General features: G+C 46.7%; 1 protein-coding gene across 1 annotated transcript in view; it reads right to left on the reverse strand.

Annotated features, from left to right (window-relative positions):
* Window positions 1–15,766, reverse strand: part of LOC139549327 (protocadherin Fat 4) — a 34,332-nt gene that overhangs the window by 3,299 nt on the left and 15,267 nt on the right. The window contains exons 11-21 of the mRNA XM_071359710.1: window positions 11,514–15,634; window positions 11,134–11,235; window positions 10,593–10,742; window positions 10,184–10,335; window positions 9,975–10,060; window positions 8,181–8,360; window positions 7,811–7,938; window positions 7,360–7,586; window positions 1,133–1,192; window positions 783–993; window positions 31–174 (exon numbers count right to left, since the gene is read on the reverse strand). Coding sequence (XP_071215811.1) covers window positions 31–174; window positions 783–993; window positions 1,133–1,192; window positions 7,360–7,586; window positions 7,811–7,938; window positions 8,181–8,360; window positions 9,975–10,060; window positions 10,184–10,335; window positions 10,593–10,742; window positions 11,134–11,235; window positions 11,514–15,634 — 5,561 coding nt within the window. The remainder of the gene's footprint in view (window positions 1–30; window positions 175–782; window positions 994–1,132; window positions 1,193–7,359; window positions 7,587–7,810; window positions 7,939–8,180; window positions 8,361–9,974; window positions 10,061–10,183; window positions 10,336–10,592; window positions 10,743–11,133; window positions 11,236–11,513; window positions 15,635–15,766) is intronic.

Consider the following 15,766-nt stretch of genomic DNA (forward strand, 5'->3'; position numbering starts at 1 on the left):
AGTGTGTGTGTGTGTGTGTCAGCGACTCACATGAGGGAACACAGGAGCCTGGGGACTCACAGCTGGACTGAAGCAGGGTAGAACTGGGCCAAACCTCCACTATCAGACTGTAGCCGCTGACTGGCAGGAAATGGCCATTGTATCGGACATACTCCACACAACCAGAGAACCCTACTGAGGGGAGACAGAGGAAACATACTTGCCTAATCCCAAAACTTGCCCCTAGATGCTAACCCCCTAGGTAGCTGTGTAGATTTTTTTAAACTGGACGTAAATCAACATGGTATGAATGCTCCACTTTGTCTTCAAAGAGGTCAAGTGTATTTCTGGGATGGGAGTTCGTCACTTTCTTTATTGAACCCCCGTCGCTAAGGGGGGAAACGAGTTCAGAGTCGGGAGCTTAGACTGCTACACCAGACACTGCAGCACAATAATGTGGATTTTTGAACATATTGCAACACCTGTCCAATCCACTCAGATCGATGCAAGTACATAGGAGGTAGGATTTGGGATTGGCTGTACATCTTCACACTGCAGGTCACAACACATAAACACTACTATCCTCAGAACACGATTACAGTTAATGAATACACAGCTCAGCAGTATGTCATTGACTGACAAACTAAAATGTATTCCGATCCGGGGTGAAGTTTCCCCTAGGTTCCCCTAAGTTTCCCCTATTCCCCTTCCCAATTCTAACCTTAAACATTAGCGGGGAAAATGCTAAACTGACCGAAGATCAGCATCTAAGGGCAACTTCATCCTACACCATTTCTTCCAACCTGGGCGCTTGAGTCTCGTGTCTCGGGGTGGTGGTGGTGGAGTCGCTCCAAGGACGATCTTCTCCACATTGACAGCACTTAGGTCCAGAGCTCCGTCATCGCTGGTGTTCATGACTGTCTGTCCGTCCATCAGAAGGACAGTGCTCTGTCCAACTGTGGAAAGATGGAGGACGTGCCAGTCCCCGTCCGCCATGCTGGTCTCTGAGGCGACCTAGCATGATAAATAATGATAACGGTATTTAGGTTATAGCACTGACAGCTAACACATATATTGAGAAAGAGGCCCATGCAGGAATTGAACCCAAACTCTGGTGTTGTCAGCAGCACCATGCTCCATCGCTGGTGGTTACCTCTGAGAGGACGCCCGACGTTCTGTCTCTGGAGACATACAGGAGGTTTCCATCCATCACCTGAACGTGTCAACGGAAACTTGGTTTAGAATAAGGACAGCTAAGAGTTAACACTTTATTCCAAAAATGCAGACTCCAACAGAACACTGAATGTACAGTACATTTGGAAAGTATTCAGACCCCTTGACTTTTTACACATTTTGTTACGTTACAGCCTTATTCTAAAATGGATTAAATCGTTTTTTTCCCTCAATCTACACACGATACCCCTTAATGACAAAGCAAAAACATTTTTTTAGAAATGTTAGCAATTTTATTAAACAGATACCTTATTTACATAAATATTCAGTCTCTTTGCTATGAGACTCAAAATTGAGCTCAGGTGCATCCTGTTTCCTTTTATCATCCTTGAGATGTTTCTAGTCCACCTGTGGTCAATTCAATCGATTAGACATGATTTGGAAAAGGCACACACCTGTCTATATAAGGTCCCCCATTTGACAGTGCATGTCAGAGCAAAAACCATGAGGTCGAAGGACTTGTCTGTAGAGCTCCGAGACAGGATTGTGTCAAGGCACAGATCTGGGGAAGGGTACCAAAGCATTTCTGCAGCATTGAAGGTCCCAAAGAACGCAGTGACGTCCATCATTCTTAAATGAAAGAAGTTTGGAACCACCAAGACTCTTCTTAGAGCTGGCCAAACTGAGCAATCGGGGGAGAAGGGCCTTTGTCAGGGAGAGCTCCTCTGTGGAGATGGTTGTCCTTCTGGAAGGTTCTCCCATCTCTGCAGCACTCTACCAATTAGGCCTTTATGGTAGAGTGGCCAGACGGAAGCCACTCCTCAGTAAAAGGCACATGACAGCCCGCTTGGAGTTTGCCAAAAGGCACCTAAAGGAAACAAGATTCTCTGCTCTGATGAAGTATGGTGGTGGCAGCATCATGCTGTGGGTATGTATTTCAGCGGCAGGGACTGGGAGACTAGTCAGAATCGAGGGAAAGATAAATGTAGCAAAGTACAGAAAGATCCAGAGCACTCAGGCCCTCTGACTGGGGAAAATAAAATTGATGACCTACTATTAAGATTATCCTACCAACGGGACATTAAAAACTTTAACATTTATGTTTCACCGAGACGTGGTTGAACGAAGAAACGGACAATATAGAGCTGGCAGGATTTTCCATGCACAGGCAGATCAGAGACGCTACCTCTGGTAAGACGAGGGGTGGGGGTGTGTGTCTTTTTGTCAATAACAGCTGGTGCGCGATGTCTCTAATATTGAAGAAGTTTTGAGGTAATGCTCGCCTGATGAAGAATACCTTATGATAAGCTGTAGACCACACCATCTACCAAGAGAGTTCTCATCTGTATTATTCGTAGCCGTCTATTTACCACCACAAAGCGAAGCTGGCACTAAGATCGCTCTCTCCCTCAATGTGAGCAAGACAAAGGAACTGATCGTGGACTACAGGAAAAGGCGGGCCGAACAGGCCCTCATTAACATCGACGGGGCTGTAGTGGAGCGGGTCGAGAGTTTCAAGTTCCACATCACCAACGAACTATCATGGTCCAAACACACCAAGACAGTGAAGAGGGCATGACAAAACCTTTTCCCCCTCAGGAGACTGAAAAGATTTTGCATGGGTCCCCAGTTCCTGTTGGTTAAGGGCTTGTAAGTAAGCATTTTACGGTAAAGTCTACACTTGTTGTATTCGTCGCATGTGGCAAATAAAGTTTGGTTTAATTCGGGGCGGTTAATCATCCAACAGGACAACAACCCTAAGCACACAGCCAAGACAATGCAGGAGTGGCTTTGGGACAAGTCTCTGTATATCCTTGAGTGGCCCAGCCAGAGCCCCGACTTGAACTCGGGTCGAGAGTTGCTGCTGTCCTTGCTCCTACCTATCTTTCCGAGTTGGTCCTGCCGTACATACCTACACGTACGCTACGGTCACAAGACGCATGCCTCCTAATTGTCCCTAGAATTTCTAAGCAAACAGCTGGGGGCAGGGCTTTCTCCTATAGATCTCCATTTTTATGGAATGGTCTGCCTACCCATGTGAGAGACGCAGACTCGGTCTCAACCTTTAAGTCTTTACTGAAGACTTATCTCTTCAGTAGGTCATATGATTGAGTGTAGTCTGGCCCAGGAGTGTGAAGGTGAACGGAAAGGCTCTGGAGCAACGAACCGCCCTTGCTGTCTCTGCCTGGCCGGTTCCCCTCCACTGGGATTCTCTACCTCTAACCCTATTACAGGGGCTGAGTCACTGGCTTACTGGTGCTCTTTCATGCCGTCCCTAGGAGGGGTGCGTCACTTGAGTGGGTTGAGTTACTGACGTGATCTTCCTGTCTGGGTTGGCGCCCCCCCTTGGTTTGTGCTGTGGTGGAGATCTTTGGGGGCTATACTCGGCCTTGTCTCAGGATTGTAAGTTGGTGGTTGAAGATATCCCTCTAGTGGTGCGGGGGCTGTGCTTTGGCAAAGTGGGTGGGGTTATATCCTTCCTGTTTGGCCCTGTCCGGGGGTATCATCGGATGGGGCCACAGTGTCTCCTGACCCCTCCTGTCTCAGCCTCCAGTATTTATGCTGCAGTAGTTTGTGTCGGGGGGCTAGGGCCAGTTGGTTATATCTGGAGTACTTCTCCTGTCTTATCCAGTGTCCTGTGTGAATTTAAGTATGCTCTTTCTAATTCTCTCCTTCTCTCTTTCTTTCTCTCTCTCGGAGGACCTGAGCCCAGGACTCAGGTCAGGACTACTGGGCATGATGACTCCTTGCTGTCCCCAGTCCACCTGGCCTTGCTGCTGTCCCAGTTTCAACTGTTCTGCCTGCGGTTATGGAACCCCTACCTGTCCCAGACCTGCTGTTTTCAACTCTTAATGATCGGCTATGAAAAGCCAACTGACATTTATTCCTGATTATTATTTGACCATGCTTGTCATTTATGAACATTTTGAACATCTTGGCTCTCTCTAATTCTCTCCTTCTCTCTTTCTTTCTCTCTCTCGGAGGAACTGAGCCCTAGGACCATACGTCAGGACTACCGGCATGATGACTCCTTGCTGTCCCCAGTCCACCTGGCCTTGCTGCTGTCCCAGTTTCAACTGTTCTGCCTGCGGTTATGGAACCCCTACCTGTCCCAGACCTGCTGTTTTCAACTCTTAATGATCGGCTATGAAAAGCCAACTGACATTTATTCCTGATTATTATTTGACCATGTTTGTCATTTATGAACATTTTGAACATCTTGGCCATGTTCTGTTATAATCTCCACCCGGCACAGCCAGAAGAGGACTGGCCACCCCTCATAGCCTGGTTCCTCTCTAGGTTTCTTCCTAGGTTTTGGCCTTTCTAGGGAGTTTTTCCTAGCCACCGTGCTTCTACACCTGCATTGCTTGCTGTTTGGGGTTTTAGGCTGGGTTTCTGTACAGCACTTCGAGATATTAGCTGATGTACGAAGGGCTATATAAAATAAACTTGATTGATTGATTGATTGAACTCCATCGAACATCTGGAGAGACCTGAAAATAGCTGTGCAGCGACGCTCCCCACCCAACCTGACAGAGCTTGAGAGAATGTGCAGAGAAGAATGGGATAAACTCCCCAAATACAGGTGTGCCAAGCTTCTAGCGTCATACCCAAGAAGACTCGAGGCTGTAACTGCTGAATACTTATGTAAATGTGTTTATTTTTTTTTATTTTTTTTTACAAATTTGCAAAAGTTTCTAAACAGTTTTTGCTTTGTCATTATGGGGTATTGTGTGTAGATTGATGAGGGGGAAAAAACTATTTAATACATTTTAGAATAAGGCTGTAATGTAACAAAATGTGGAAAAAGTGAAGGGGTCTGAATACAGTGAATAGGATTTGTGCCAAATGGCACCCTATTGACTTTATAGTGCACTACTTTTGACCATGGCTCATAGTGCTCTGGTCAAAAGTAGTGCACTACAGAATAGGGTGTCATTTGGATCCACAGCTCACCCAAAGAATGTAATTTAAGAAGCTCTCTTCTCCTCTCCATTGCAAACTCAATTTTCCGTGTCCTATAACTAAACTGTCTACAGTGGCAAGACAAATTATGTGAACCCATACATGGATTTCTGCATAAATTGGTCATCAAATTTGATCTGATCTTCATCTAAGTCACAACAATAGACAAACATAATGTGCTTAAACTAATAACACAGATATTGTATTTTTGTCTATTTTGAATAAATCATTTCAACATTCACAGTGTAGGTTGTAAAAAGTACGTAAACTCCTAGGCTAATGACCTCCAAAAGCTAGTTGGAGTCAGGAGTCAGCTAACCTGGAGTCCAATCAATGAGACGAGATTGGAGATGTTGGTTAGAGCTGCCTTGCCCTATAAAAAAAATCACAAAATTTGAGTTTGCTATTCACAAGAAGCATTGCCTGATGTGAACCATGCCTCGAACAAAAGAGATCTCAGAAGACCTAAGATTAAGAATTGTTGACTTGCATAAAGCTGGAAAGGGTTACAAAAGTATCTCTAATAGCCTTGATGTTCATCAGTTCACGGTAAGACAAATTGTCTATAAATGGAGACAGTTCAGCACTGTTGATACTCTCCCTAGGAGTGGCCGTCCTGCAAAGATGACTGCAAGAGCACAGCGCAGAATGCTCAATGAGGTTAAGAATCCTAGAGTGTCAGCTAAAGACTTACAGAAATCTCTGGAACGTGCTAACATCTCTGACGAGTCTACGATATGTAAAACACTAAACAAGAATAGTGTTTATGGGAGGACACCACAGAAGAAGCCACTGCTGTCCAAACAAAACCATTGCTGCATGTTGGAAGTTCGCAAAGGAGCACCTGGATGTTCCACAGTGCATCTGGGAAAATATTCTGTGGACCGAGGAAACTACAGTTGAGTTGTTTGGAAGGAACGCACAGCACACCAACATCAAAACCTCATCCCAACTGTAAAGTATGGTGGAGGGAGCATCATGGTTTGGGGGTGCTTTGCTGCCTCAGGGCCTGGACAGCTTGCTATCATCAACGGAAAAGTGAATTCCCAAGTTTATCAAGACATTTTGCAGGAGAATGTTAGGCTATCTGTCCGCCAATTGAAGCTCAACAGAAGTTGGGTGACGCAACAGGACAACGACCCAAAACACAGAAGTAAATCAACAACAGAATGGCTACAACAGAAGAAAATACGCCTTCTGGAGTGGCCCAGTCAGAGTCCTGACCTCAACCCGATTGAGATGCTGTGGCATGATCTTAAGAGACCAGTTCTGAACTGAAACAGTTTTGTAAAGAGGAATGGTCCAAAATTCCTCCTGACCGTTGTGCAGGTCTGATCCTCAACTACAGAAAACATTTGGTTGAGGTTATTGCTGCCAAAGGAGGGTCAGCCAGTTATTAAATCCAAGGGTTCACATACTTTTCCCACCCTGCACTGTGAATGTTTACACGCTGTGTTCAATAAAGACATGAAAACATATTTAGTGTGTTATTAGTTTAAGCAGACTATGTTTGTCTGTTGTTGTGACCTAGATGAAGATCGGATCAAATTTGATATAATCCAGGTATTTCCAAAGGGTTCACATACTTTTTCTTGCCCCTGTACATTCACATACCGGTGTTAACATTATAGGTATTTCACTGAGAAATATCTCTAATCTCACATGAAGGCCTCATGTGCGGCAGGTAGCCTAGTGGTTAGACCGTTGGACTAGTAACCGAACGATTGCAAGATCGAATCCCCCAGCTGACAAGGTAAAAAATCTGTCGTTCTGCCCCTGAACACTTACTTACTTACTTACTTTATTGTCCCCATGGGGAAATTTTGTTGCAGTGCCATGTACACATTTAAAGTGGCGTTAAATACAAAACAAGATCCCGTGTGGCTCAGTTGGTAGAGCATGGCGCTTGCAACGCCAGGGTTGTGGGTTCATTCCCCACGGGGGGACCAGGATGAATATGTATGAACTTTCCAATTTGTAAGTCGCTCTGGATAAGAGCGTCTGCTAAATGACTTAAATGTAAATGTAAGATTGACAATACAACTTTCAATAACAGTCACGCACCAATAAATAAAATAAAATTTAAAATTAAAAAAATAAGAAAAGACTAGCCTGCTGGCCTTACGGGGTCAATGGGAACAAGGCAGTTAATCCACTGTTCCTAGGCCGTCATTGAAAATAAGAATTTGTTCTTAACTGACTTGCCTAGTTAAATAAAGGTAAAATAAATGTGCAGCTCACCCTGAGCTCAAAGTGTCCTTTCCTTCCCAAAACGAACAGCAACACCGCATCTCTCTCCACAGTCTTCACCTTGACTTCTATCTCAGAGAGATCTCCACTGCTCTCTGTCTGTCCTCTGTCTTCGTACAGCAGGTCTTTCAGCTGCTGCTCTCTCCTGTAGCTCTCTCTGACCACATACTCTATGTAGCCGCTACTGCCCAGCCATAACACATGCTCCTCTGAAATCTCTGTATGAAATAAAATACTTGGTCAGTGGAGCTGCGAGTCATTGAACAGGTTGGTCACACCATGAAACAGAAGCACAGTCAGGTTTAGTGGTACTGTCGTCCCAGGAAGGCTGGGGTTAATTTGGTTTTTAATTCAGTCAATTCAGGGAGTAAATTGTGTAAATTGCCTTTGTTTTTGATAATGTTTTCTTGAATTGAAAGCGGAATTGTCCCCACATGTGTACCTGTGTTACAGTTGGTTCCAGTGTAGTGCTGTGTACACTGACAGATGTAGTGAGACCAGAGGTCCTGACACACTCCTCCGTTCAGACACGGACCACTGAGACACGGAGACACTGCTGCTCGAGGACACCTAGTGACCATACCATCCATTGGTTATACTGTATGTTAACTGTCAATCGGTCTATACCATCTATCTGTTGTACTGTATGGATTCCCTCATCTGACTTAAGATTTTGACAACAACAGGTGGCTCCTCTACAGCTACGACAACTGCTACATCCCACCATTTTAGGCTAAATCCTGAATGGCACCCTTTTACCTATATAGTACACTTCTTTTGGTCCCTCAGAGGATGTAAATCTGAGCTCATACCTCTCCAAGAAGTTGTAGGCCGCCAGAGCTTTGGTAAGCCCTAAAGGTATACCATTTACTTTCATGTTTCTCACACAGCCAACAAAGTCATGAGTCTGGACTTGACCAGGCCGCAGCAGAACAGACTCAATAGACCTGACTCCCCCAAACGTCATGTTACTGCCGCCAACGTCCAGGGTCCTGGGGGGGACAGCAGGGACCAAGAACACAATGTAGTAAGTGAGAATGAATACAATAAATTGATATGACATTCAATTAAACACAACCCACATAAACTCAGCAAAAAAAGAAACGTCCCTTTTTCAGGACCCTGTCTTTCAAAGATAATTCGTAAAAATCCAAATAGCTTCACAGAACTTCATTGTAAAGGGTTTAAACACTGTTTCCCATGCTTGTTCAATGAACCATAAACAATTAATGAACACGCACCTGTGGAACAGTCGTTAAGACACTAACAGCTTACAGATGGTAGGCAATTAAGGTCACAGTTATGAAAACTTAGGACACTAAAGAGGTCTTTCTACTGACTCTGAAAAACACCAAAAAGATTTCCATGGTCCCTGCTCATCTGCGTGAACGTGCCTTAGGCATGCTGCAAGGAGGCATGAGGACTGCAGATGTAGCCAGGGCAATAAATTGCAATGTCCGTACTGTGAGACGCCTAAGACCGCGCTTACAGGGAGACAGGACGGACAGCTGATCGTCCTCGCAGTGGTAGACCACGTGTAACAACACCTGCACAGGATCGGTACATCCGAACATCACACCTTCGGGACAGGTACTGGATGGCAACAACGACTGCCTGAGTTACACCAAGAACGCACAATCCCTCCATCAGTGCACATACTGTCCGGCAATAGGCTGAGAGAGGCTGGACTGAGGGCTTGTAGGCCTGTTGTGAGGCAGGTCCTCACCAGACATCACCGGCAACAACGTCGCCTATGGGCACAAACCCACCGTCGCTGGACCAGACAGGACTGGCAAAAAGTGCTCTTCACTGACGAGTCGCGGTTTTGTCTCACCAGGGGTGATGGTTGGATTCGTGTTTATCGTCGAAGGAATGAGCGTTAAACTGAGGCCTGTACTCTGGAGCGGGATTGATGTGGAGGTGGAGTGTCCGTCATGGTCTGGGGCGGTGTGTCACAGCATCATCGGACTGAGCTCGTTGTCATTGCAGGCAATCTCAACGCTGTGCGTTACAGGGAAGACATCCTCCTCCCTCATGTGGTACCCTTCCTGCAGGTTCATCCTGACATGACCCTCCAGCATGACAATGCCAGCTGCCATACTGCTCGTTCTGTGTGTGATTTCCTGCAAGACAAGAATGTCAGTGTTCTGCCATGGCCAGCGAAGAGCCCGGATCTCAATCCCATTGAGCACGTCTGGGACCTGTTGGTTCGGAGGGTGAGGGCTAGGGCCATTCCCCCCAGAAATGTCCGGGAACTTGCAAGTGCCTTGGTGGAAGAGTGGGGTAACATCTCACAGCAAGAACTGGCAAATCTGGTGCAGTCCATGAGGAGGAGATGCACTGCAGTACTTAATGCAGCTGGTGGCCACACCAGATACGGACTGATACTTTTGATTTTGACCCCCCCATTTGTTCAGGGACACATTATTACATTTTTGTTAGTCACATGTCTGTGGAACTTGTTCAGTTTATGTCTCAGTTGTTGAATCTTGTGTTCATACAAATATTTACACGTTAAGTTTGCTGAAAATAAAACGCAGTTGACAGTGGGAGGACATTTTTTTTTTTTCTGACTTTATAAGGTAATAATGAGTAGACACAAGTACCTTTTGGAGCCAATGCCATTACTTTGAGAGAGACAAAATCCAGTAGCCTTCACATCAGGACAGTGGTCCACTTGTAGAGAGCCTATCTGTAAGATGAAAACAAAAATAAGTGTGTGCGTGTTTATGTCTGCATGTACCATATGTGTTTATGTCTGCGCGTACTATTCGCGCGTGTGTGGGCCGCGCACACGCATGCCCTTGGGACTCACATTTCCTATCCTCCTGACAGTGATGCTGTGAAAGCGTCCATCAGCCACCTGCCTTTCCGTCTGCAGATGGACAGCTCCAGAGCCCAAGTCGTATGAGAGACAGACCCTCCCCTTCACAACCTCCAGTGCCAGGTACTCTACACTGCCCGGGCCTGATACCATGGTTGAGGACCATAAAGGAACATTCATTTTTTTGGTGTTATCCTCAATAATTTTACAACAATACAACGTAAATTGCCCATTAATTACACCAAACAACAAAAATGTGTTTTCTGCTCCATTCTCAACCCCCCCCCCCCCCCCCCCCAGACAGCACACATCACACACAGTTTTTAAATGCAGTGTTTCACTGTGTAGTTTTTACATTTCGTTTTTATTCATAGAAAATAAGTCAAATCAATCCATCTACCCGCAGGGTTATACAGCAGCAGGCTGTTCTGCTGCAACGTGGCCAGCTCCAGGGAGATGAAGTTACTCCTGGGATCTAGAGGAGGAAACTCCATATAGGACAACTCCTCAAAACCATAGCTGTCCTCTTCGCAGTGGCTGCCACTCACACCTGAGGGAGAAGACAAAGGCAAAATGTAGAACTAACAAGAATGCTGAAAATAATTGTGAAAGAAGGATCAGGACAGAAATTTTGTAGGGATTCAAAGAAACGTTTCAGCGTTCTGATTGCACATTTTAAAGACTGAGCACCCATTCAGTATCCTCGCAAGCCGCCTGATCTCACGAGTTTACATGAATTGTTCGCTACATAGTGTAGCGAACCATTCACACAACAATTAAGGCAAGTGTATGTACTGTATGTTGGTGTGACAAGCTTTTACAGCTAGTTTAATGCCAGGTCAATATAATAACCACAAATATAATCATATGAGTGACTTAACCAATGTGCTGCCCAGCCTGGACAAGAAATGTGTATGTTAACAGATTGTATAATTTCTCACCAAAAGGGCAATGACATGTGTATCCTGTCAGACCATTGGTGCAGTTGCCTTGGAAACAAGGTGCTGATGCGCAGTGGTTAACGGAAAGCTCACAAAACTCCCCTGAAAAGAACAAAAGGTTAAAGAGTTAACACTCCAAATCCTCTCTCCATCTCTGTTTTGAGACAAATGTCAAAATAATTCTGTACAGTATTTGGAATAATTGCTACAGTACTGTTTGTGTGTAAAGCCATTGTAGAATACAGGTGTTCATCTGACATCTTAGTGTTGTGATTGCAGTAACCTCCAATTCTCAACCCTCAGTTTTAACATGAATTTGTAGTGACTGGGTTAGATGCATTATAGAGTCAATGTTGAGATTCAGGTTCAATATTACTTACCCTCATATCCAGGACTACAGTCACAGTGAACCCCATCCTCCGTGTTCAGGCACGTCCCTCCATGTTGACAGTGGACCTCCAGGCATACATCCACGTCAGCTGAGCAGTACAGGCCAGAGAAGCCCCTCTTACAGTGGCAACGGAACCCTCCCGGGTTATTAACACACACACTCTGTTTCTCGCAGGGTCTCTGGTCACACTCATCCACGTCTACTTCACACAGGGTGCCGGCAAAGCCCGCTGAACACAAACAATTAAAGATCTCATTCTGCGGCGACACAAAGATGACCGACGGGCTCTCCAGGACAAACAACTCGGGGCCGATGTGGACATTTTTGTTGCAGGTGGCTCCGTTCAGACAGGGGTTGACGAGGCAGGGGTCGCTGGTGATGTAGGACAAAGTGATGTTGCTCTGAGCCTCCAGAAGTTTCTGGTGGGCAGCAGAGATACTGCTGGCGACCTCTCCATTCAGGTACTGACCGTTGTAACTCTTCACCGCAGCCAGGAGCAGGACTTTATCACCTGTAGGCTTAATCCCAAACATGTGAGTCTTGGAGGCCTGCAGGTTAAACAGGCTGTCCAGGGCTTTGACAAACTTCAAATAATTGAGAGACAAGAAGTCTTCGACCGAGGTGGACGCCACATAGAACAGTATACAGCTGTCCATGGAAGCGTTGGTGAAGCCTTTGTAGTTCACGTAGATACTGTTGTTAACGAGAGGGTGGAGGTGGTCGGTGGCCTCAATTGTGATGTTGTACGTAGCTTCTCCCTGGTATGGAGAGGACCAGAGATCACAGGTGCCGTCAGGGATCGTGAACATGTTAAGAGGTCCGTTTCTGATGCTGCAGTTAAACGTGTCCACCACATCCTGGTCCTCAGGTCTGACGTCGCCGATGAAGCCGCCGGGGAAGGCACTGCCATAGTACTTCACCTCGATGTAGACGTTCCTCGGGACCGATGGGTTATCGTTCTCATCCTCGACTCTGACGTTAAACTTCGTGGTGGAGGACAGTGGAGGAGTCCCTGCGTCACTGATCACCACCGACAGATGAAACACAGAGTTGACCTCCCGGTCCAAAGGTCTGGAGGTGGAAAGGACTCCATCAGAAGTTAGGGTGAAGCTCCTCCCTGAGGCAGGCTGGACGATCCAGTAGGAGAATGGCCCCTGGTTGGGAGGTAGATCAGCATCAGAGGTGTTGAGCCTGGCCACTATGGTACCAGCAGGCTGGTTCTCCTTCACCTGCCCATGTGTGTTGACCAATGTAGGGGCGTGGTCATTAACATCAGTAATGGTCACCACAACTTGAGCAGTCCCAGTGGCTGGCGGAGAACCCTGGTCTGTGGCTGTCACAGTCAGGTTGTATAGGGGCCACAGTTCTCTGTCCAGGGGGGTACTGACAGACACAAGTCCACTGACAGGGTCTACAAAGAAGGATGAGTTGATGTTTCCATCCGGGATGCTGTAGGAGAAGCGGCTCCACTCTGGGACAGAGTCCTGGTCCAGGGCAACCACTCTGATAACAGAATTCCCCACAAGGCTGTCCTCCCTGATCTCCGCACTGTAGAGCCCCGAGGAGAACTCTGGTGGGTCGTTAGTGTCCACTATATTGATGTGGACCAAGGCTTCGTCCACATCTAGCCCTGTGATGACGCCTCGGTTCTTAGCTAGGATTCTCAGGGTGGCATGGCTGTAGCCCTGCTTCCTCAGATCAGCGGTGATGTAGATCTCTCCACTCTGTTCATCTACGTCGAAGCCTGTCCATCGGCTTTGTCCAATGAGCAGGTAGAAGACCTGTCCGTCGAGGCCTTCGTCAGAGTCAGTGGCGGTTACCTTGCCAACTCTAGTTCCAATAGATACATTCTCGGAGACGGACAGGTTGAACTTGTGTTGCAGGAACGCTGGGCTGAACTCGTTGACTCCTGAGACTTGGATATTAACGTGTGCGACGCTGAATGAATGGCGGTTTTCTGCGTCTGAGGCCTTGACAGTTATTTCGAAGGACCGCTTGAGCTCAAAGTCAAAGATATCCAGAGTGGTGACAGTGCCGTTCCTGGAGTCAATGGCAAACTGTCCAGAGTGTCCACTGGCCATCAGTGAGTAGGTGATATATGCATTGGCGCTTGAGTCTGCATCGGTAGCTCCGACCTGGAGGACCGGTGTCCCAACCGCAGAGTTCTCCAGCACTGAGGCTGTGTACTGTAACAATGTGAAGACCGGAGGGTTGTCGTTCACGTCACTGACATTCACGGTCATGATTACCGTCCCAGTCTTATAGATCCAGCCTCCGTCTTTGGCGGTGATCTGAATACGATAAACTCTTTGTTTCTCATAGTCCAGCCTTTCGACTAGAGTAATCAACCCTGACCTCTGTCCTAAAGAGAACGGTGAATATTTGTTTCCTGACGTTATAGAATATGAGAGCACACCATTGACTCCATCGTCTCCGTCTTCGGCCTGGACTTTCCCAATGACTGACCCCACTAGCAGATCCTCAGGGACGGAGAAGGTAGCATACGTCTCTGAAAACTGCGGGGAAAACTGATTCTCTCCTGTAACCTCAAATTGAACAACAGCCTGTGATGAGAGAGGAGGGAACCCCTGGTCCTTTGCTGTAACTATGAGCATCAACAGTGAGTTAAGGCTTTGCCTCAATGTCCTATTAAGCATCAGTCTCCCATCGTCCATGTTTATTACAAAAACATCTGATGCGTTACCTCCGGTGAGACTGTATTCTATAGTAGTGTTGCTTTTGCTGCGATTGGAGTCCCGGTCCACGGCTGTTAGCCGCACCACCTCGGTTCCCATGGCGATGTTAAAGGGGATGGACAGGAGAGGCGGGAAAGGCAGGAAGCTGGGAGGGAAGTGGTTATACTGAACAACGGTTACAATGACCATGGAGTTACTGTATGAACGAACATTGCCACAGTCGGAGGCTACAACCGTAATACTAAGGCTCAGAGAGGCAGACTGATTTAGTAAAGACATAGGTTGCTTGGTGAGAATATCCCCAGTAGACACATTGACCCAGAACTGCTCACTGGGAGGGTCGATCAGATACACAATCTGACTGTTTTGTCCCAGGTCAGCATCCATAGCGAGGACTCGCATAACAAATACTTCCTGGGCCCTGGTCTCAGTGACAGTAGCGGTGTAGACCTGTTTAGTAAAGACAGGTTTGTTGTCATTAACATCGGTTACGTCTATTGTCACGTCTGTACTAATGCTCCAAGCTGAGTCGTTGGCATTGACTTTCACCACATAATGGTCCTGGGTCTCCCTGTCCAGGGACAGCAACACTGTTATACACCCACTAGTCTTATCAATACTGAAGGGAAGAACGTCATCCCTCTGGTCAATTATGGAATAAGTAATCACAGCATTAGCACCGATGTCGTCATCTGTTGAGATTATCTGTAAAATGGTGTGTCCGATAGGAGAATCCTCAGTTATCTCAGTGAAGAAGATCTGTGTAAACCGAGGTGCGTGGTCGTTTGTGTCCAAAACCACCACTAGCATGACTGCAATGTCTTTATAGAAACTGTTGTTCTTGTCTGCAGCTACGATGGTTAAATTGTACTCAGGTATTTCCTCGCGGTCTAAACTCGTTGCTGTACTCAGCATGCCATTTTCTGAGTCGATGGTAAAAACATGGTCAATGTTCCGCTCTAAAATGCTGTACTGCACCTTTCCATAACTCCCAGAGTCCGCATCGATGGCGAGCACGTCACACACCCACGTCGCTGGAGAGTTCTCCGGTACCTCACACCTATATTCACTCTGAGTGAACTGTGGTGCGTTATCGTTCACATCAGTGACATTCACGTGAATCTCTGCATAAGAAGAGAACGGTGGAGAGCCTGCATCTCTGGCCTCCACCAGCAGTAGAAACTCTTTGTTGGTCTCATAGTCCAGAGGGTGGTGGATGGTCAACTGTCCAGTGACTTGGTGGAGGCGGAACAGGTGGTCAGAGTCTCCAGACACCAGGTAGAAGGACACTGGACCTGCTCTGGAAGTCCCGGCTGAGACCAGAGCTACCAAAGTTCCCTCTGGGTCCTCTTCAGAGAGAGATGGTCTGAGAACATCTACACCAACTGTGGGGAACTCTGAGGCATTCTGGAATCTGGTAAGGAGAGAAAAAAAAAGAAGAGGAAAATGCAGAGATGAGTTGGTGATGTGCCGGCTGGCAGGTCATCACCACAGTTAAAGAGCAACCCCCCTTTATACAGTCCTTCCCCACAAATCCCAGAGCAGA

The sequence above is a fragment of the Salvelinus alpinus genome, chromosome 22 (genome assembly GCF_045679555.1).
Source record: "Salvelinus alpinus chromosome 22, SLU_Salpinus.1, whole genome shotgun sequence".
Classification (NCBI taxonomy): domain Eukaryota; kingdom Metazoa; phylum Chordata; class Actinopteri; order Salmoniformes; family Salmonidae; genus Salvelinus; species Salvelinus alpinus.